At 44.8% G+C, this 21,317-nt stretch overlaps 1 protein-coding gene across 3 annotated transcripts in view; it reads left to right on the forward strand.

The window, feature by feature from the left end:
- Positions 1-21,317, forward strand: part of LOC103618252 (coiled-coil domain-containing protein 134) — a 47,740-nt gene that overhangs the window by 18,163 nt on the left and 8,260 nt on the right. Inside the window, exons 15-30 of one of the 3 annotated variants that reach the window (XM_017738000.1) lie at positions 512-572; positions 1,809-1,903; positions 2,579-2,753; positions 2,864-3,011; positions 3,577-3,804; positions 6,865-7,030; positions 9,098-9,202; positions 10,874-10,984; positions 11,550-11,731; positions 14,106-14,187; positions 14,635-14,840; positions 15,554-15,635; positions 18,097-18,203; positions 19,025-19,156; positions 19,320-19,429; positions 20,726-20,941. In XM_017738000.1, coding sequence (XP_017593489.1) covers positions 512-572; positions 1,809-1,903; positions 2,579-2,753; positions 2,864-3,011; positions 3,577-3,804; positions 6,865-7,030; positions 9,098-9,202; positions 10,874-10,984; positions 11,550-11,731; positions 14,106-14,187; positions 14,635-14,840; positions 15,554-15,635; positions 18,097-18,203; positions 19,025-19,156; positions 19,320-19,429; positions 20,726-20,771 — 2,036 coding nt within the window. In that variant the 3' untranslated portion in view covers positions 20,772-20,941. Of the gene's footprint in view, positions 1-511; positions 573-1,808; positions 1,904-2,578; positions 2,754-2,863; positions 3,012-3,576; positions 3,805-6,864; positions 7,031-9,097; positions 9,203-10,873; positions 10,985-11,549; positions 11,732-14,105; positions 14,188-14,634; positions 14,841-14,880; positions 15,039-15,553; positions 15,636-18,096; positions 18,204-19,024; positions 19,157-19,319; positions 19,430-20,725; positions 20,942-21,317 lie in introns of those variants that run through there. The other 2 variants (XM_017737999.1, XM_017738001.1) reach the window with 2 other exon arrangements.

Below are 21,317 nucleotides of genomic sequence, written 5' to 3' on the forward strand. Positions count from 1 at the left end.
GCATAGTCATGTGCAGCAGGATAGAAAAGTTATTTGGTCTAGCAATGATGATGGGACAGGTTTTATTTTGGATAAGACTGTTGTGTCAGCTTTATCCTTCCCTCTGGAATAATTCAGAATTGAATTGGCTGTTCCTGTAGACAGGGATTATGCTGGAATTGTTGGTGGGATTTTACTATGTAGAAATCCTGTTTAGTTTGTGTATGCCTTATTCTTCACACATCAGAGAGGTGATACAGACAATTCCTCTCTTCTAAACATGTGAAACTGGCAAATCTTCACGTCTCCTCCTGATAAAACAAATGAATCTCAGATACTCCCCTCCAACCCAGACTTGGAGTAGTTTGCTTTCTGAGAGACAGCCTAATATTTGTATTCTTACTGAGATGGCCTGCCCTCTTCACCAGGCTTGTATGGAGATGTGCGGGGGTGGTTATGGGACCTGCCTACTCTTTTTCTTATCATATATGTTCTTTGCTCCTTTGACATTTCTGTCTTGCTTTCTGTCTAGCATCCTCATCCTTCATCCGACTGACACTGGAGCTGAAGGCCAGATTTTGCTCTGTACAGAGGTATTGTGATGTGTGCACTGTAAGTGAGTCAAAAATTTCCAGATGGGAAAGTAGATCATGCCTTATCTAATACACCTGATTAGGCAAGACGAGAGGCTGAAAGACTCAAGAATGGTTGTGTCTTACTGAAAAATGTGAATGGTTACTGACAATGGAAGAGCTGGATGTAGGAGAAGGGAGAAGCAGTTGGGTAGGGGGCGGATGGATTTACACAGCATTGTGAGAATTCTGTGCTCTGTCGTGAGTTGCACAGATAGAGATAAAGCAGCCTGACTTTGGAGTAGTCAGATCAGCGGGTGTTTTGAAGAGAAGTACCAGTAGCATCAGTTCCATCTGAGCTCTGGCTTCCTAGGCATATACTACCATTGCTGTTGTTCCTCATGGTATGGTAATGTATTAGAAATGGGAGGGAGGAGGATGACTTCAGTAGCAGGCATTGCAAAGCATCTCCTGTAGTAGAGGTGATGATTTCTAGGTTGAGGAGTGTCTGGGGAGACTCTCTGTTGGTCTGCAGTGATCTTTTACCTCCTCCTTCCTGTGACTGTATCTGATTAAAAAAGTAAACAAAACACACAGCACTCCTAGTCTAGTTTACTACTGTGGAACTTAGAGTGAGGGCATTTGTGCCTGTAAATGGTGTGTGGTGGCAGTGATCTAGGCCTCTGAATAGAGCAGTGTGCTGTGCTAAGGATGGTGAGTTACAGATGTCTGGTTATGTCCTGTTCTGGAAGGAAATGGTTGGAAAGAGAGAAATACCTGGAAACAGAGCTGTTCTCACCCTTTTAGTTAATATTTTGGCATTCTTCAGTGTTCATCCTTGGAAATGTAATTGCTAAAAAATCTAAGTGTTGTTTGCCAGTGGAATCATGTATTGTGAGCTACCCTTAAACACCTCCCATTCTCTGCACTGTTAGGGGTCCTGTCCTTATAAGATTCCCTGTGTAGACAAGGTGTGATGATTGTGAGAGTACCCCACTGTATTCACATTGGCCCAGGGTATGAACATGTTCACTGTTGTCACTGCACACCCCCACCAGTCTGTGAGCTGACAGTCCATTGGGAGCTCATCATTTTCCTGGAAGCCTAGGTTGGCTCCTAGAGTCTTCTTGTGATGGGGCAGGTGCTTGTACATGATCATTCAGTAAAATGAGGTTCTGGCAGACAGTGTGTGATATTAGAAGTAGGAAGAGGATATTTCTAGCCTTTTTTACTCTCTCTTTCTGCTCTTCTTTACAGTAATCCTGTCCTGAATCACACCTGTTCCAGCTTCCTCTGCAGCTTATGCCTGAACCTTTACTCGGCCACAGAGAAGAGGAGAACTTCTCAGGAGGGCAAGTCTGGGGAAAGATTGCTTCATTTAGTTTGAGGCCATGCCACCCTCTGTTTAGGCAATAAGTGAAAAAAAAATTAGAAAAGGACAAAGGAGAAGGGAAGGGAGGACACACATAGCTTGATTGAGAGATTTTTTCCCTCAGCTTGTTTTCAGTCTGGTCCAGCAAGGAGGTAGCACTCAGAGAATGCCTTTAGAAGAGTTTGGAACCCTACCTGAAAGAATGCATTTCATCTGCCTGTGGTTTTGTTAACATGGGGACACTTATGAGGACAGCTATGCATGCTTAATTGAAACAAAATTACTTGCCACATAGTCACCCATATCTGCAGATTAAGGTAATTTTTTCCCTTTGGCATACTCTATAAGGCTTTCCTGTCTGTACTGTAACTTTCCATAATAGTTAAGTCCCAAACAAATGAGATGAAAGCTTCTACATTACAAGAGCCACTTTTCCCACTGGCAGTGGTTGGTCACTACACAGGCAGCATCAGCAAAGGGCTGGGAATCTTAGACAGAAATGTCTTTTCATCCTTAAAGCCAGCTCTGTTAAATCAGTTCTCACGCGACTATTGATGCCAAATCATAGAGGTGTGAGTAGTGTATGCAGACTGTGGAGTTGTTCCATAGACATTCCTCATCGTTTCCTGCCTGCTTATATTAGTTTTATTTCTAGAGCAAGAGGTGTCTGAGCTCCTGCAGAAGGGTCTGCCTCAGTTAAACTACACCATTGCTGAAAGCCTTCTCCTCCTGTCTGAAACCCCTGAGCCTTTCTCTTTGGATCAGTCTCTTTGCAGCCACCAGCACTGTTTCATACTACTCTTATACTTTTCCTACACCTTCGGGGACAGGTGAGCCAAGAGTATACAAAACAAGTGGGTTTGTGGCCATTACATACCATGTATTGGTGGGTAAAGCATATCTATTGTTACTGTTTCCACTCCAATCTCCTTCAATGCAGGTTTGTTCCAGATGCAGAATTATTTGTAGCTGTAAGAAATTTTCTCCTATCAGCACAGGACCATGGAGACTGTCCCCCTCCACACATACTCAGAGCTGCACTTTACCTCCTTGCTGTCTGTCAGGACAAAGGCAAAGCCCTGGACGTGGTAAAAGAAGATTTCATACCTACCTCTTGGAGCCTTTTTGTTGAAACTGAGGTTTCTCCCCACTCACATCAACCTTCTTGTAGAAAGTATTTTGACATAGGTGGTGGTGAGCAGTGAATGAGTGAAGACTGTGCAGTGCATCTAAACTCTGGAAAGTTAACTATGAAAATCCACAGGGGAATATAGATTTGACAGAATAAACTTGTGTTATGTGTGGGAAGTGTAAATGCGTTGGATAGGCTGTAAATTCACATACGGAATATAATAAATTTCATAGCTTCAGTCTCCCAAACACATCTCCAGCCTCTGCAGCAGGCTTTCAAGTGTTCCCATATGGCTCTTTGCTGCTGCACAGCTTTGAGCTCTGTATAAAGCCTACAAGTTTCTTGGCCTTTGTGATGCAAATGGGCTTCACAAAATGATGTTTAACTAATGCAATTGATTGTCTGCTGAAAAGGCAGTGTGACTGTTTCTCACAGTAAATGCTCATCACTTCAGGTGTTTTATATTCAGTATTAGTGATTATTTTGTTCTCTGTCTTCCTGCCCCCTTTCCCTCTTACCAGAAGTCATTGTCTACCATAAGAAGGATCCTGGATAATCTTCCAGATCTGAGCTTGGTCTATGTGCATTGTCCTCTCCTGCTGCAAATCCTCCAACTCTGGTTTTCCTGGGAAGACTGCAAGCAAACTGAGGCTGAAGAAGCTGATTTTGGCACGTCCGATCAGCTGAATAGTGCTAACCCATTGTTTCCCATTCTGAAGAGCAATTCCAGCATTTTGCTTATTTTACTGGTATGTGGCTTTCACAATGATGGGCTGCTATCCTGACCCTGATTTTGGGGGATTTTTGGTTCTTAATACTTTTAGTGGTGTTATGAAGCCAAGGATTTCGATAGGAGGGGCCATGTGTGTACACACAGACTTCCACCTGCCAGGGAAGCCTTATGTGGAAAATGGGACTGTGTATGTGTGTTATCTCTTTCTCTGTCATCCATCTACTGTGACAGGAAGGGATCTTCTGAGACTTGGCTGGAGAGAGATCTGAAGGGTCCTGCTGATGTATGCCATGAAAAACCCCATTCCTTCCTCTATCCAGATACACAGCTGAGTACTCCAGATTCTTTGGTGCCAGCCTTTGAAGAAGATGTTTTTCAAATTTGGGAGCAATGCTTTGCTACTGATAGATGAGAAGGGTATGATGGACAAGAACTTTGAAAAAGCAACATGCAGAGAACAGGTCTTGAGGGCACAGCTTTCTGTTTGTTTGAGGTTTTCATTTTGTCTGGTTTTAACTGGAGACTCTTGTCAGAGAGTTTTGAAGTACTCTTGAGTTTTCAGGACTGCAAGTAACATGTTTTGTTACTCTTAAAAGATAAAATAAAAGTCTTACAACAGGGCAAATCAATCAGTGCAGGAGAGAAAGGGGCCTTGAAGTAGCAGGCTAGGGTGTTTGCCTTTAGCTAGTGTAATGAGCTCTGTTAGCCCATGTAATCGCGACACAATCCGTGTCCTGATGGCTGCTTAGAGGCCTTTTCTCACTTCCACTGCTCCCACCTGTCCTGTCACCCCTCCCCATCAGTGCCTCTTGTCCCATGACTGTTGAGCTAGCTGCATAGTAAATATTTGCTAACTTTTCCACAGAAGAACATGAGATTTACCTGTAAGGACAAAAGCTAAGGGCTGTGATATTTCTTCTCCAGTCTGTTAGAGAAATTAAAACTATCATTGAGAAGGCAAACCTGTGTCAGCAGATGGTGAAGAAATAAGAGGAAGCAAGGTTTGACTCCGAGTGGGCATCCATTGGCCATTAGAGACATTGGGCATTACAGAACGTATTTATTCTGATCTGAGAGGCTATGAAGTAAATTTTAATATCCAAGGTTACTGAAATGACTGGCAGGAGGGCTCTCATGTAGGGCAGTTCTTTCACAGTTGGAGTGATATTGCAGAGTAGGTAGCAACATCCAGGCATTTGAAGCGATTGCAGAGCATTAGTAAAAACGATCAATGAGTTGACATATCAGGACAAATTAAGGAGGAGAAGTGTCCCATGAGGCTTGCCCACACTGTTACCTTTGGCAGTACTTCTGGAACCTGTCACTTCATAAACTGAAGCAGGTGTGTCAATAAGCAAAACACAAACAGCATCTCCCTTCCCTGGAAGGTGCAACATTCCTGCTTTCCCTTTTCTGTGTTGCCATGTGCTCTTGCAGAAATAAATTCATTTAGCTCTATTCCAGTCTTTAAAGTGAGTTGTAATAAATCACAGGCTTTGACAATTCACCTTTCAGTTATGGAAGAGCATAATCAATTTGAATTTAGATGGACTAATAAAACAGTGCTGTGTGCAGGGATAAATATACTGTCAGGTGTAAAGAAAACTTACAAGATGAATAACCTAAGCCTCAGAATGCACTAGTGAAGTGGAAAGACCTCTGTATGGTACAGTGAAACAAAAATGAATGTCCTTCCAAGGATGACTTACTTGCTTATCTGCTTTTAATAATTGTCTGGATTAGATATAACAGATGGTTAGTGACTTCATCTGAGACCTTGAGCTTCTGGGTAGGAAGGAACCTATTAACACAATGGTGCATTTGCCAGGACCAGGAAGGCTGTGGCCATTGGTTCATGTCATTTTGTGCTGTGTGTGTTCATCTGGGGGTGAATGTAGTCATGATGACGCGCCGTCCCACTTGTCTTCTCCATGCTCCAGGTCTGAGGTGCTCTCTCAGAGAACGGAGAAGTTAGATTGCATTCCTGAATGTCATATGCAGCAGATCTGTGTCAGCAGAGATGATTGTGCAGACATCTCCCTGCCCTTTATTCATGAAGGTCTCTGGTAGAGGCAGGAATTTGGCTTGGAATTAGAGAGCTTTTTCTGGCACAGACAGCCTGTTCTCACCTTATTTGCTTTCCTTAGATATGGGGTCCCACAGCCATTTCCTCTCCATCATAGAAGTCTGGATGCATTACTGCTGTGTGATAGGGGAAGGCAGCGGGGAGAGGCAGCAAGCTGTCTAGGCAGGCTGTAGGCTCAGTTGCTGGACCAGTTTCCTGTTTACCTCTTCAGCTCTACCATTTGCAATGCAGTAGCCAGGACTACTGCAGAAAGAGAGGAAAGGTAGTGCTGACATAATATAAGTAGAGATGGTCATATTATGGCAGCACTACCAGGCATTTACTGCCTGATATTTATGCAACTACCTCTGTACATGCTGTGCAAGTGAACTTAATGTTATACACCTTAGCATGAAGACTATGCCCAAATTAAGGCTATTGGCTCTGGGATTCAGCTCAGAGACTCCAGACAGAGCTCCATAGTCAAGAAGCAGGTTTGTGAGCTGTGTACATGACTCTTCCCTTTCCTATGATTGGATGATTGCTTGCCTGGCTTACGTACATTTCATGCAGTTTAGCTGTTATGTTACTACTGCACATACAAGGCTGCCAGCCTTTTGAAAGTTAGGAGCTATGGACTGACATACGAGCTTGATTTTAGGCAAGCATCTTTAATATGCAAGCTGATTTTACAAACCAACAAGGAGAGCAGAGGTGCCAGAAACTCTGTTTTCTTGTTTAGGTCTCACTTGTCTAAAACTGTGACCTTAAATGTATGTTACCACCTACATAGCCAAATCACTCTTTAAATGGGATATTATTTAGAGGTGCCTAACAGACATGAGTCCTTCTGCTTTTTTCAGTTCTCTATTTAATCAGGACGTATTTATATCTGAATGGTGCTTTATTAGACTGTTTCCCAAGGAACCAGATTAGCATAATGGTATTAAATAGCAGTGACTTCTGCCTAATCAGGGTAGAAAGGTAATGTGTGTGTTGCTTCCTTTGCAGGACCTGGTCTGCTCAAGCTCTGTGGAGGTGGCTTGGAAGGTGTTGATGACTCTAAGGACCTTCCTGGAAAGAAATGAGGATGTCCTTGTCTGTGACCTCCTTCGGAGCCGATTTTTACAGATTCTGCAGCAGCTGCTGGTAGAGAGCAGCTCAGCCACCCTACAAGGTGACCCCACCTCTGTGACTTGGTCTTGCTGTAAGAGCAACTAGCTGTAGGGATACAGTCTGGGATAAAGTGGTTTTGAACTGCTGGTGTAGCTTCAGTACTTACCTGCATGAGGAAATTTATGGACAGAACTGTACTGATTTAGTTTCCTTTCTCAGAGATTCATTTTGAAGTGAGAGCCTTATTTTCTAATTTAGGTTGTTCTGGCTTCAAACTGTGATTGTTAAACCAAGGCAAGGGTCTTGTATACTGCTGTCAGCATTCAAATGGAGAGCTATGCTGGTAAATCTTCCTGCTTGAATAGGTGCCCAACTGGTGGCTGAAAGACATCCTCCTTTTTTCCTCTTCTTTGTGCAAAACAGCTGGGTGTGCCTGAGTACAGACAGTTCCCAGGACACAGAGACCAGGAGCAAGGACTGAATCATTCATGATATTGATCCCCAAACGGGACTGTGGTATCACCAGATCTCATTACTCTGTTAAATCAAAGGGAGCAAAGCTGTGACTGGCAGAAATCCTGGTTTTCCTTACTAGCCCTGTCTGTGATGTTGGAACTGTTGTCGCACTATGAAAAGTGTTGTGCAAAGCAGTCTGTGAGCTTGGACTGAAAGAGGCAGCAGTGCTAGGATGTCCTTGGTTCCTTTAGGATAGGGACTTAGCACAGCTTTTACTTGTTCCTGAGGGGGCCACTGTTGCTTTTAACAGCTTTGCTCTGTTTCAAGTGTTTTGTTGTGCAGCAGTTGGGATGGAGGCAACAAGAAGGAAAGTGTTTTTGCCTTACCTCCAGCAAAGTCAGTAGGCTGGAGAAGAGGAGGGGCACTGAAAGTAGGAGCATGGTAGAGGATGAGGCTACAAGATCTGCTAGATCTGATTTTGTTTGGAATTGTGCACATTTGAACTTGTTGTGTCCCTCTGTTGCTGATCTAGAGGTGCCAGGAGCTGTGGGGAGGCAAATTATCCATTTCCTATGGTAGGAATCAGACCTATTCCTCCAAACCACTGGTGATGGAGGTAGGACACTGAGGTAGAGGAGCTTTTGCAAGATTTGAGCCCTTCTGCTGCCACTAAGATGCATAGCTCTTCTTCATACTGCATCTGTAACTTGTTAACTGAGATCCTGGCAAGCCATCCAGAAAGTCAAACACCAGATGTGCTTTTGCCTTAGACTTCCTTGTCTCCCAGCACACAGGCAGCTCTCTGTGAGGCCTGGGGTAGTTAAGTCCAGGGAATCTGCATCCCTATTCAAACAGTAGCCTGCTTTTAGACAAGAAAGAGGCCCAACAGTGGGACTCGATCAAGAATATGTTAACATTAAAGACACCCATAAATGTTTCCTCCTCAAAACTGGAAACTCATGAGCCCTTGTGAAAACATTTTCTGGAGGTGATAGCTACTTGCTGTACGTATGGTTGTATACAATACAAAATCTTTACCTGTTCACAGCACTGCAAAAAAGGGAATAGTAGGGAGAGGGTTGCCCTGGGGGTTGGTGGTCTAAGTAGCCCCATTTTCCTTACATACAGACCTGCTGTGTGGGGTTCTCACTTCTGTCTCTGCTCTGCCCTGTGGGATGGGATGGACAGCATTTTCCCAGTCTCATAAGATGTGGGAGAACAAATGCTGTGCAGTTGGGCTGCTGTCAAAAGTGTGGGCTGCCAGTGATGGTCAAGTGGGCAGGAAGAGAGCAGTCTAGAAAGGGCTAATGACTTCTAGCTTATTAGCAGTATCAAAGTGTGAGGAACATGCTCCCTACATGGCTCACGATGGGTGTAAGGGACCCTAGCCTCTTTTTCCCCCCTTCTTTAGTTGCTCCCAAAATGGTGTTGGCAGGATTCAGGTGTAACTCAGGCCAACCCACAGTGGTAGAAAGGGGACCTGATCCAGAGGGGACTGTAGAGATGAGAATAAAGTTGGGGCTATATGTGTGTGTGTGTGTGTAAAGAGGGAATACTTCCTCCCCCAACCCATGCCTCATTCCAGAGCCAGAAAATTAACAATTCCTGGCACACTTTAAGGTACAATAGTTTAGAGTTCACTGAGAAACTAAGCTGTTTGTACCCTTCTTAGCTAACAGGAACCTTCCTGTTTTGCTGAGCCTCCTTTTCCTGGTGCAGCTGCGGAGCAAGGGCATCAGGGAGCTCGACAGCACAGACTTCAAGCTGCTTCACCAGGGTGAGTATGTGCATCCATCTTCTTCCAGGGAAGTGTTTGTTAATTGTTCCATAAGATGATTAGGGGCTTGCTCTTTGTCCTTTGAGAGAAGATGGACCTTGCATTATAGTAATGGTTGCTTTGAGATACTTTCATAGCCAAAGCATTGTAAAGAGTTGTGGTAACTAATTCAGTTAACAAAATCCAGGTTCTCTTCCTCTTGCTTTTACGATACATTTTTTGTCTGAAACCACACAAAGTGGCCTAAGTATTCCCCTGACCATGACATGATTTCAGGGTCAGAGACTGTTGTTGATTTGGCACATGACAGTATAGCTGGTGTGCTCCCTGAATCATCCTTTCCTGTCCACTCTTGCTGTAAGTCTTGTGGGGTTCAGGCCCCAGTCATGTCCTGTTAATCAGCTATCAGGAAGCAGCAGTCTAGTGAAACTGGGCTTTCCTTGGAATGTGAATCCAGAGTATATGGCTCCCAACCAACTGCAGGGCTTGCCCACTCCATCCCAAAGATGGAAGAGCAAGCTGTGTTTGTTTGCCATACCATAACCTGCTGTCTTGTCTGGTGATCCTTACTTGGTGACTTCTGCCTTCTTACTTGGCTACTGGAGGTTCATACAGGCTATGAAAAAAGAATAGATACTAGGAGGAAAATTCCTGAGCTGATCCATCCTCTCATCTCTTCCCTGCTCTGACAAATTGGTCTCTCCAGCAGACTTTGAAGGACTACCCCCTTCAATTTGGAATGTTTCATATCTCAGGGCTGCCTGTGTTGCCCTTGTAAGAAAGCAGCATTTCTCAGACATTCATTAGTCAAGGGAACTGAGGGTGTGGAAGAACCATGGCCTCTTTATCCCAGCCTTTTTAGCTGCTGTGATTTTAGAACACAGCTCAGCTTCTCCCAGGAGTCACAAGCTCCTTTTGCTCTTGCTTTCTGCTTTGTATTTTTCTGCACATCTCTCTCCCTACCCCAGCCACCCCATTTATTCCCCCCTTGGCCTCCAGACTGTGTTCTTCAGGGGTGGATGTGCAAGACACTTCTCTAATGAGGCCTCTTAGATGGAAGGGGTGTGTTGATGCATGTTTTCTGAGAATTGCTTACTCAGACTGTAAGCTCTTCAAAAGATCTCCAGTGACAGTTTTCCTGAGCCCTGCAGTCCTGGATTTCCCTCCCTAACTCTTACTAAACATTGTTCCTAAGTGTTTGGTGCTTACAACAAACATGACACTTTATTCCTAGTACGAGCAAAGTTGGTGAGAGTGGAGGAACACAGCTCTCCATGGCTTCCCCAAGTCTGGTCACCATGAGAGACAGTCACATGGTTGTTCATGCTTGTTCTAGTACTAGAATCCAAGTCACACTGTGGAAACAGATAACTCACGCTGCAGTTTTTTTCACTGTGGAAACAGATAACTTAAAGTCCATTGCTTTTGAATTCATTACTGCCTGATGTGATAATGCCCTTTAATATACCCTTTTCTTTTCCCCCCTCTCTGCTATCATCCTCCACTGAGCTGTCCACTCTAAAGCAAACATTGTAGGGCAGATGCCTGTTGCTTTGTACCATGCTCTGTTTGTTTTCACTTTGTCTGAATTCCCTCCTCACTGACTTCTTTCTTGTGCTGAGGTGCTCTGTTAAGTTGGTGTCCTTGTTACATGTGTTCTTTTGTTTCCAGTCAGTAATCTCTGTGGGAAATGCAGGCCAAGGGACACTGACCTCCTGCAGCCATCCTTGAATTTTCTGTACTGGAGCCTTCATCAGACGACACCTTGTAGTCAACAGAGAGGTGAGGCAAGATTGTATTGATTCCTAAGTTAATTTCAGTGAGGTTGTAGCTTGACAATCAGAGACTGTATTCTAACTGTCTCAGCAGGTAAGGTGGATGTTTCCCCATCCAGACACAGCATTATAATTAACAAAGACCACTTTGTATTTTGGATGAAGTTTCTTAGGTTAAGGAGTTTGGTTTGGTTTTGCTGCCTCCTGATGATTCAAGAGTTGGCTGCTGAAAGACAGAATCACTGTATTTTTCTTGTTCATAAACACAGCAGTGGGCCTTTGATGCCTAGTTTGAAATATCCTGGTATTGTCATAGTTCAAAAAAATTAGACAATGCTAGGGAACAGCTCTAACCAGCCTTCCTATTGTGTTGTTAGTTGATTAGCTGGCTGAGCAGTTGCTTGTGCTGTGGGAGATGAATACCAGTAGCTGGACAGCCTTACTCACATGAGCTGTGGCAGCAGGGCTACCTCACTGCACCAGGGGTGTGCTCTGCACTTCTCTTGTGCTTGTCAAGATGGTTTAACCTGTGCCATCCCATCACCCTCCCTGATTATGTTTCTCCCATGCAGCAGTGGCTGTGCTGCTCTCCAACGTGTCCTTGCTAGAACTCCTGCAGAAGGTTTTGGAATGCACCTGGCTGTGGTCCCCTCCTTCCAGACCTGCTTACCTGTCATCTGAGGATGCCTTGCTGTGCTCTGGATGGCTGTTGGTGGCATCCCTTTTGCTTTATCAGCATCGCTACAGTACTGAGGTTAGAACCACTCTAGTGTTCAGAGTCAGCTCAGGGATAAACATAAAAATAAATATGTGTGTAAATATATATATATATATATGTGTAAAAGTATTTTGCTTTGGCCTGTAATCTGATTGCATTGATTTCTCTTTTTTGTTGTTGTTCACAAGTTATTCCCCACTGCACTTCTCCATCAGGACTGGGAGCTAGCATGTGGCTGAAGGCCTGAGACACAAATCATTGAAGAGTTAGAGAAGGGCAAAAATCCTAGGGGGAGAAGTGCATGCCCAACCCTCCTGATCCAAGTCACTTTCCTCTTCAGGACAGAGCAAAATACATTTTAAAATCTTTCTCATGGGAAGACTGGGGGTGGAAGACACAGCTCCCATGTTGTAAACTGCTTTATCGTTACTAAAATGATCAATAGTGGAATAGGACCTATTATTGGAAAGTAAGTGTTCAATATTAGCAAGCTCTTACGAATGTGGGCAGCTGTCATTGTATTTGATGCTTTGCAGTCCAACAAGACAGCTAAGCTGGAGTTGTCAGCTGATAATGGAATTACAACTTTGAGGGAAGCACTTTCCAATGCCAATACAAGGGGAAATGTTTCCTTTTGAAGTATCTACCCAGACCTCTCTTGATATGGAGTTAAAGAGCATGTCATGAGTTGTGAGCTCTGCTCTTGCAGTTATGCCCAGTTATTGTCTTTGGGAGTTGTACCCCTATTTGCAGATGATAAAATCACATTAAGGACATGCATGCATGTGCACAGAAAAGCAAGGGTTGGATTTCTAATGCTGAGGGAAGATGTTTTCCAGCAGACCAACCCAGACCAAGTCTGCACCCATTACTTGGTCAGCGTGTGGCCTCTGCTTAGGGCTTAGAGCAGGGTACCTGTACAGACTGTCAGCTGTGGGAATGCAGCCTGACCCTGTTCTGTGAGCTGCTAAGTACAGCTTGCCTTCTCAGTTTCCAAGTCAGGACTGTGTCTGGTGTTGTGCCAGTCCCAAAAAGCATTCTAGTGTCAAGTGTTGAGCTTCATCTTCTGGGAGTGACACTCTCAGCTCATATTGATCCTTGCAGTGCAATCGTTTAGCGGCTTATAAACCTGTTGCTTGGTTTTATCAATACCACTGGCCTGATGTGCTATCATATTCAACCCAGAATGCTTTTTGCACCAGAGATGAGGAAAGAAACTACAGCTACAGCTGGGAAAAGGAAAGGGTTCAAGACTGCTTCAGTGTTTCTAATCTTCAGCCTTTCTAAGTTGTCAGTGTTTCTAAACTTCTGCTGAACGGGAATAAGAGGAAGAGTCACTTCTCTTGCTTCTTTCTGCTGTTCAGTGTAGCTGGAGCTGCACAAAGCATCCTGGAGACCCTCGTAAGAGCACCTTTGTGGGTGCGAATGTGAGCCAATGGCGGGCTGTCTTCCTGAGCCTGGAGTTTTTTAAAGGAGAACAATGGCTCCAAGAAATGGCCACATTCATCTCAGGCTGATGTTAATAGTGAGGACTCGTCTGGCCATAGCCAACTTGCATCTTAGCTGTGTTACTGCTGCTAGCTTTACCCTGTGAATTAACAGGGCTCATAAATGGTAGGCCATTAAAGGCTTTGGCTTGTCAGTTCTGAGATGAGTAGCCACTGCCACCATGTTGCAGGACCTACTCCTAGTTCTCCTGTGGAATATTTCTCTCTTCAGAAGAGTATTTAAAGGAATCAGCCCTGTGATCCTTATGCCTGCCTTCCCATATCAACTGTCTGGCTTATTGAAGGGTTTGAACCCTTCTGGAGTTCTCTGAGCCTTCATGCCATTGCTGTTGAATGGCTGTTCTGTCAAGGAAACAATGTATTGAAGACTTCCCTCTCAAGCTGACCTTCCCTGTTTCACCTAGTTCCCAGGTCCCTAAACTCCTCTGCCACTTTTGCCCATGCAATAGTTCCTATCCCTGGGCTCCCTGCAGGCCCCAGCTCCAGCAGGCAGGGACAGCTTCTTGCCACTGCTGGGTTTTGGCTGCCTGGCTCCTCAGTCTTGCTGCCTCGTTCTGTGGCTAAGGTAGAGCGATTGCTGTTTTGTTTGGCGATTGCTTCTCCTGCCACTTCATGTGCTTGGTAGGCTGACAGCCACATGCCAGAGGGCCTGCAGGGAGTAGTGAGAACAAGACAGACGAGGTATGCTGTGGTTTGGAAGCTGTGCAGCTCTGGCAAGTGAAACTTGAGGGTCCAATGATGTAACTCCCCCTTCTGCATCAGCCTCCTGAATCCCTGTTGCTGTTGCCTTGGCTTTCAGTGGTCACCATGGGGTAGTATCTAAGGTCTAGAAGTATGTAAGGCAGCTTTCTCTGTGCTCCAAACCAGCACCACTTTTTCTCTTCTATTTAATTCTCTTGTAGGTTCATCAGACACTCTCTGTAGACCTTACAGAAGTCCTGAATGCAGTCATCTTCAGGAATAAGAAGCCAATCCTGCTGTTAGGTATTTTGCACCTGTTAGGGGGATTTGTCTGGAAGCAGCCACTAGTACCATGATACAAGCAACAAGGGAGAGCTGGTGACTGTGGAATGGAATGATGGGGGTGCTGGAGAGAATCTGGAAACTTTGGTCCATTTGACTTTGTGTAACTGGTGGTGAAAAAGGGCAAAAGAGAACTGTCTGAAGTTCTTTGTTTGGACAGATCTTCCTTAGAGGTTGGTAGTGGCACCTGGAACTGAGTGTGAACTGTGTTAGTGTCTCAGAGGAGGAGATGAACAAGGAAACCCATGTTGCCATTCCTGTCTGCAGCTGTCAGCAGCTGCCGGACAACTCTGGTGGGCTATTAAGCTCACATTTTCTCTCCTCTCCCATGTTATTGTACAGGCACCAACACACAGGGTAGGTCAGAGAAAAACACTGACACACACTAATAAGCATCTCCCTGTCTAGTGAGCATCATGCAGTTCCTGAGAGCTGTCCTGCGACAGAAGTTCTCCTCCTCCCTGCTGGTGATTGTGGGCCAAAACACAGCCCCAGGTGCTACTCAACCACAGCCATCATCACTGCAGGACACTGCCTTGCATCCCCTTGCCATGCAGCAGGTCTTCTCGCTTGTTGTCAGTCTGCAGAACCTTCTGGTGCATGTCCAGTTGCAGGTATATAAAATATGACTTTGGGAACAACAGCAGTGTTGGGCTTCAAGCAGGAACATTAACTTGAGAAGAAACCATCCAGTTGCAGAATCAAAGGGGCTCTCTGGTTTTTTTTCTTCCGCCTGCATTTCCCATCCCTTACAGACGTGATGAGGAGGAGGGAAAATGCTCTTGCTGCAGCACAGTGCAGTGAGAAAGAAGGTAAATCAAGCTATGCGGTGCTCCCTGCTGCTGAACTGGGTAGCTGAAATTCTGTGTACTAATAACAATCTCTGTCTTCCCATCTCCTTCTCTGCAGGGACACTACATCCATAGGGACAGATGTGGGAAAAGTGTAACAAATCCCAGTCCATCCCCCATGCCCCTGGCAAGGTGCTTTTGAGGGTAGTGAGTGCATCAGCATACATTTAACTTGCTCAAGTGATGCTGGGCTCCAGGGGTAGTACATCAGTTTACATTTAACTCTTAAGCTATGTTGGACTCCTATCTTTATTTTTTGGAGGCTGTTACTTATTATTTTTTAGTCTCAAAATAAGTAGCCGTACCTCTGTCTGGCTCCTTGATGTGACAGATAATTTGCAGCACATTGCATCCCTTGAAGGAGATGAAAGGTGTTATTTTCCTGTGCTGCATACTCTTCAGATCCTGACACTTCATGAATTTTCCTCTTGCAATAGCTGTTGACTGGGTTTTTTTTCTTTCTTTTGGTATTCCAGAAAGACTTGCTGCTCTCTCAGGCAGTGGTTGCCTGCCTGGAAACCTTAGTAGAATACCTGTATGAGAAGAACCAGGATGCTGGTAAAGTCTTCATGCTCTTTCTTCTCCTAGTTTCCCTCCTGCAGTGATTTTGAGCTCTTTGATCTCTATCCAGTAGTGCTCTGGAGCAAATGCTTAATGAGTTTATGCCAAATAAGAAAAGTTATTTGTATGCCTAAAGTTAATCTTGTGCTTTGTGGGATGAGATCACAGCGCCTGACTCCCCTGCAGGCATGAACCTTCACTTTGGCTCTGGACACCAAGATGCTTTCCAGAAGGTAAAAAGTAATTCTCCAACCCTGTAGGAGTGAAAGGTTTGGGAATGGAAGGAGTATAGGAATAGTCTTTGACTTTCAGGCCGATTGTATCAAACCTTTAGACCATAAACATATTGGAGGAAGGATCTCAACATGATGTGTCTTACAAAAGGACAGTGTTGGTCACAGTTTGGCCCTGAAGGAAGGGAAGGGAGAACAGGGTACTAGGCAGCCTTAGGGAATGGAAGATGGAAATCTGGATTTCCAGGGGTGAATTCCAACCTTGGTTTCCAGAGTGTGTGTCAGACCTAATGTATACCATGTTTTCAGTATAACATAATATGACTGCATCGTACAGTTGGGGGGGAAGAAGAGACCCTTCTGCTTGTTGTCAGCCTCCTGCCACAAAGTCCAGGTGCTGGCTCTGTTCTTAAACCAGAAAGTTCTCTCTACCCTGACCTGTTCACTTCAGTTTTTTTAACACTAATAGAGAACAGGATGGAGTGAATGAACACCAGGCAAAAGGGACACTGGTGGGAGAGAGGAAGTGGTTGGATAAAGATGTAATACTGCAGATGAATGACAGCCAGTAGCTGAGGGGAGGGTATTAAAAGGCTGAATTAAAAAAAAAAAAAAAAGGGTATGCTCTGCTGATTTGGGATTAAACTAATGAAATGCTGCTGCAGCAACAGCTGAACCTGTCTGCTGTGGTGCTGAAGTTCACAACAACAGTAACAAGAGTCTCCTTATTCTAAGCAGAATGAAGGTCATAGCTGTATTTGGCTGAAACATGAAAGAACACTGGAAAGAGTCTGTCCTGGGTTCTGCCCGTAGGAGTTGACTTGCTTGAGGCTTTCTAAAACCCTCTTTTAGTCCAGACATATTTCCAAATGTGCAGAGTAGGCTCATGCACAGTGCTGGTACTTTCTCATTTTCCCCAGATGAAAGATATCCCCCAAATATTTTACATTATTTTTCAGTATTGTTTTCCTTTAGAAAAGATTCTTGTAGTGGCAATAGGGAGGTTATGTGACTGACAGTGGAAGAACAGCCAGTAGCGGAGGGGAGGGTATTAAAAGGCTGAATTAAAAAAAAAAAAAAAGGGTATGCTCTGCTGATTTGGGATTAAACTAATGAAATGCTGCTGCAGCAACAGCTGAACCTGTCTGCTGTGGTGCTGAAGTTCACAACAACAATAACAAGAATCTCCTTATTCTAAGCAGAATGAAGGTCATAGCTGTATTTGGCTGAAACATGAAAGAACACTGGAAAGAGTCTGTCCTGGGTTCTGCCCGTAGGAGTTGACTTGCTTGAGGCTTTCTAAAACCCTCTTTTAGTCCAGAGATATTTCCAAATGTGCAGAGTAGGCTCATGCACAGTGCTGGTACTTTCTCATTTTCCCCAGATGAAAGATATCCCCCAAATATTTTACATTATTTTTCAGTATTGTTTTCCTTTAGAAAAGATTCTTGTAGTGGCAATAGGGAGGTTATGTGACTGACAGTGGAAAAGAGACCTTTCTAACACTCTGGTGAGTTGCTATAGTGTAACAAGTTATGTCAGCTGATCTGTTTTATTTGTCCATCCCATGCTCCTAACCTGCAATAAATACAAGGTAATAACATTTTAATTTCAGCATTCAGTGAAAGACTTCATGCCATCACAGACTTATGGCCTTACCTAATATATGTTATGTTATCGTGTATGTTCATTAGTAAGAATATTTTCTCTACTGACTACATTGTCACTATCAGCCTGGCTGGTCCCCATAGTCCACTGTCTGATGAAGATCCAGGCTCAGTTTGTTCAGCTTCTGTTACAGGGCTTTCTTCATTACCCAAAGGGTATTCTGCAGCTAAATAAAAACTGAGGTCAGGAGAGATGTCCTCATATTGAAACCAGAGGGTATTATTTTTAAAACCCCAGGATAAATTTATTTTTTCACTGTTTTATGACATGCACCCCGGGAGAAGGTTTCTCCTCCTGTACCAGCACAAAGATGGACAGTATGTATTTTCTGCTTTGAAAAGCTGTTAAGCTTTTGTCCTCTTGACTGAACTCTTGCCCAGAGAGTGACAGATTAAAAGGCAAGTAAGAACAGTGCAAAATATCCCCTTAGTGTTTCACAGCATGGGGTCTAGGAGAGAAAACTTGGGGTCAGTATTGAAGACTGTCCTTAGCTGGGTTCAGCCCGTCACTTGGGCAGTTTTACAGCTGTCTTTGATTGGCTTCTCCTTCTCTCCCAGCTCTACATGTTGCTTCACAGCCGTGGCACCGATTCCTGCTCTTTACACTACTGAGTGGGGGCCAGAAGTCCTTTCTGCAGCCAGAAGTTCTCAGGCTGATGACTTTGGTGAGCAGCAGAAGGGTGGGCTGTTCCCCATCTTTCCCAGTATGTTGGTAAAATGCATGTGGGCTGGTTATTGGTACTTAACCTGCTACGCACACAGAGTCTCCGACACTGCTGTGGCTTTGTCTGGTGCTATATTTGTGCCCTATATTAATAATGATACTTTCAAGTGAACTTCCACACCCTGCAGAAACTGACTGCTGTTAGTGAGCACGTCCTGTTCTTCTGGTGTTGGTAGCATTTATTTATATCATCTAGGACCCCTGGGGAGGAGAGGGGAAGCTTGCAGAGAACATGCAACTGCTGTTACCAGTCAGGGAGCGAGCTGACTGCTCGGCATCACAGCTTGTCTCCCGTCTTCAGCCTTACAGACCTGACTTTTCAGGGCGGGGAGTTAGGGCAATATACTACCCTGCTGTATATGGGGTCTGTGGGCTAGAGGGGGAATGTGGTCCTACCCAGCAGAAATACTGAAGATATAGCCATCATGGCAGTGAATGAGAGGAAGGGTTATTAAGGTGAAACTTCCCCCTCCAAATATAAGATGGGTCTGTGAGTATTTGCTGTTCTTATTTCAGTTTTAAAAGGTTACCTCATTTATTTTAATTCCTTCCCAATTTAAACCAAAAAAAGTCTGGCTATAAATCAGAGCACCATCAACACAGATACTTGCACTGGTTCCATTAGAAGTGGTATAAAAATCAGGCCTGTGGTTAAGGTGCTGCAGAAATGGTACATAGAAGAGGTCTTTGCAAGTAATGAGTCACTGTTGCACTCTGTGGGTCTTCCACTATTTAATGTCTCTATTTTTTCCTTTGTTCAAGTTTGTGAGATATCAGAGCAGCAATATTATTTCTCAAAAAGAAATTAGCCAGATTGTTCAGGAGGCAGCAGAAGCCAACTTAGCAGAGCTGCCTGAGGCCACATCTTGTGCTCTTCACCTCTTCCTTTGTCAGGTAAGAGAGCAGTGACTGCCTGGGAAAATGGGAAGGGAATCCCTAGGTGTTTCAGCCTTTGAAGATCTCATTGCTCTGTGTGGAGATGAGGGAGGCAGTATGAAGGAACAAGCCCAGCAGTTTTCTGTTGTTCTGGAAATCATTCTTTTTTCTGACCCCTCAGATTCAGAGCAGTCATTGTCAGGTGGAGCCAGAGCAGTCAGGGATCATTCAGACCTTGCTGGATCGCCTCTTGGGACAGAGGACCACGTGTGTAAAACATCAGGACATTGTGTATCCTTTGCTGGGCAGATGCCTTTGATAGCTGATGTGTGTGGTAGGTGTAACAGAGGTAGATGGGATATTTAATCTGCTGCTCCTTCTCTTGTTCCAGCTGAAGGCAAACAAAATTGAAAATCTCTGAGTGGCTTCTACACTTGGCTAACTTTGGGATGAAAGACTTCATCATGTCCTAATCTGAGAAGACATTTGGGAAATGAGGAGACAGTTGGGATTAAAGATGGGTCTACGTGCTGGGTTTGCATTAATCTATAAGGCAGAGGTGGTCTGATGAAAGGGGAGCAGGCTGGGGAATCTGTGGCTTCAAAGCAGTAACAATCCCTGTATTGATTTCCCTGGAGGATGAGCAATGAGTTAATCTCTGTTTGCATGCCATCTAGTGCCAGTATGCCCATGAAGTAGTGGAAACTCAAATATAACTCGGGCACTTTCAAAACACGGAGAGCATTTGGGAACCACTGAGTGGCGTTACCAGATTTTATTCTGTTTGGGCCTAGAGTCTGCCTCTGTGAACTGAATCCTCCTCTTCTCTGGTGATGGAGGCAGGGGCCACTCCCAGATGCCTTGTGGAGAAAGAAGGAACCTGATGCAGTATTTGTTGTTTTCTCGAACTTTTTTTTTTGCCTTCCTGTTTTCATCATGCTGCATTGCCTCAGACATGTAGCAATGATGGAAGTGGCCATGGCAGCGATTTCCTGTGGGTGTGGGGACTTCCTTCACTATGGGATGCTGTCATCAGCCAAGTGTAGAGTATGTGGTGGGTGAGGTGTTTGTCCTGTGAGGAGTAGCTTGTCCACATGCTTACCCCCCAGTGTGATATTACTGCACTGTTGTGAGACACTCAGAGGGCAAGTTGTCCTGGTGGAGGCCATCAAGCCTCCATTTTCCACTCCATTTTGCTTCTCCATACAGGGATGAAGGAATTTGGATGGGAGGTTTTGTTACATTGCTGAAGTTACTTTTCATTTCTGGCTTTTTTCATGTATTAAGAAACCTTCAAATCTTGGTGGTTAGGAAGGATCTTAGATGCACTTGAAGTGCAGCAGTGGGGCTACATGAATAAGATAGTCATGGACATGGAAGAAAAAAATCCTCTGGTCAAAGTCGAGCTTTGACTTTTCTTCAGGTTTACCTACACTGATGTTTCTCACGTATGTTGAGAGTGAGGTTCCCTGGCTTGGGGAGGGTTGGTTTAGTAATGAAAACTTCCTGTCAGTGATATGTCAAATGTGGGAATTCCCACAGCATGCATGCCTTTCCTTTGGTTTCCACTCATGCTGTCAATGACAGATGTCTGGGAAGCGTGGCAGTGTCCGTCTCACACATTGCAGATTGAAATGAGAAGATACAGTGCCCAGAGCAGAGGAACAAAGCAAGAATGTAGCAGGAGACCCCATCCTGCCGTTTATTCCCAGTGAGTAGTAGGGAGAAGATGGACAAAGGAAATCACTTGTTGCTCATTTTGAGCAAAAGATTTGTTGAAATTAAAAAGTTCTGTTACTGAAACGGCTCCGTTTCCCTTTCTGTGCGGGATAAGGCTTGGTTGATGCCCTTCATATATCAAAATACAGACCTGCCTGGGGAAACGATGTCGCACAGGGATGCTGTGGAAGAGGTGCTCTGTTCACCCGCCTTGCCTGATGGGACTGCGGGGTGGCCCCTTTGCTCTGGGCTGAAAGGGGCGGTGGGGGCTCAGCCAGGATCCCGGGGGAAGCAGATACGCTGCCTGTTCCGTAGGGATGAGGAGACTTTTTCCAGCTCACGAGTGACCCGTTCGACTACAACCGCAGCCTCCTGTTGCCTCCAGACCCCCCAAGCCCCCGCCGGTGCGCGGCCGGTGCCGGTGCTGGGGCGGGGCGGGGGCTCAGGAAGTGACACGGCG

The sequence above is a fragment of the Corvus brachyrhynchos genome, unplaced genomic scaffold, assembly GCF_000691975.1.
Source record: "Corvus brachyrhynchos isolate BGI_N302 unplaced genomic scaffold, ASM69197v1 scaffold56, whole genome shotgun sequence".
NCBI lineage: Eukaryota > Metazoa > Chordata > Aves > Passeriformes > Corvidae > Corvus > Corvus brachyrhynchos.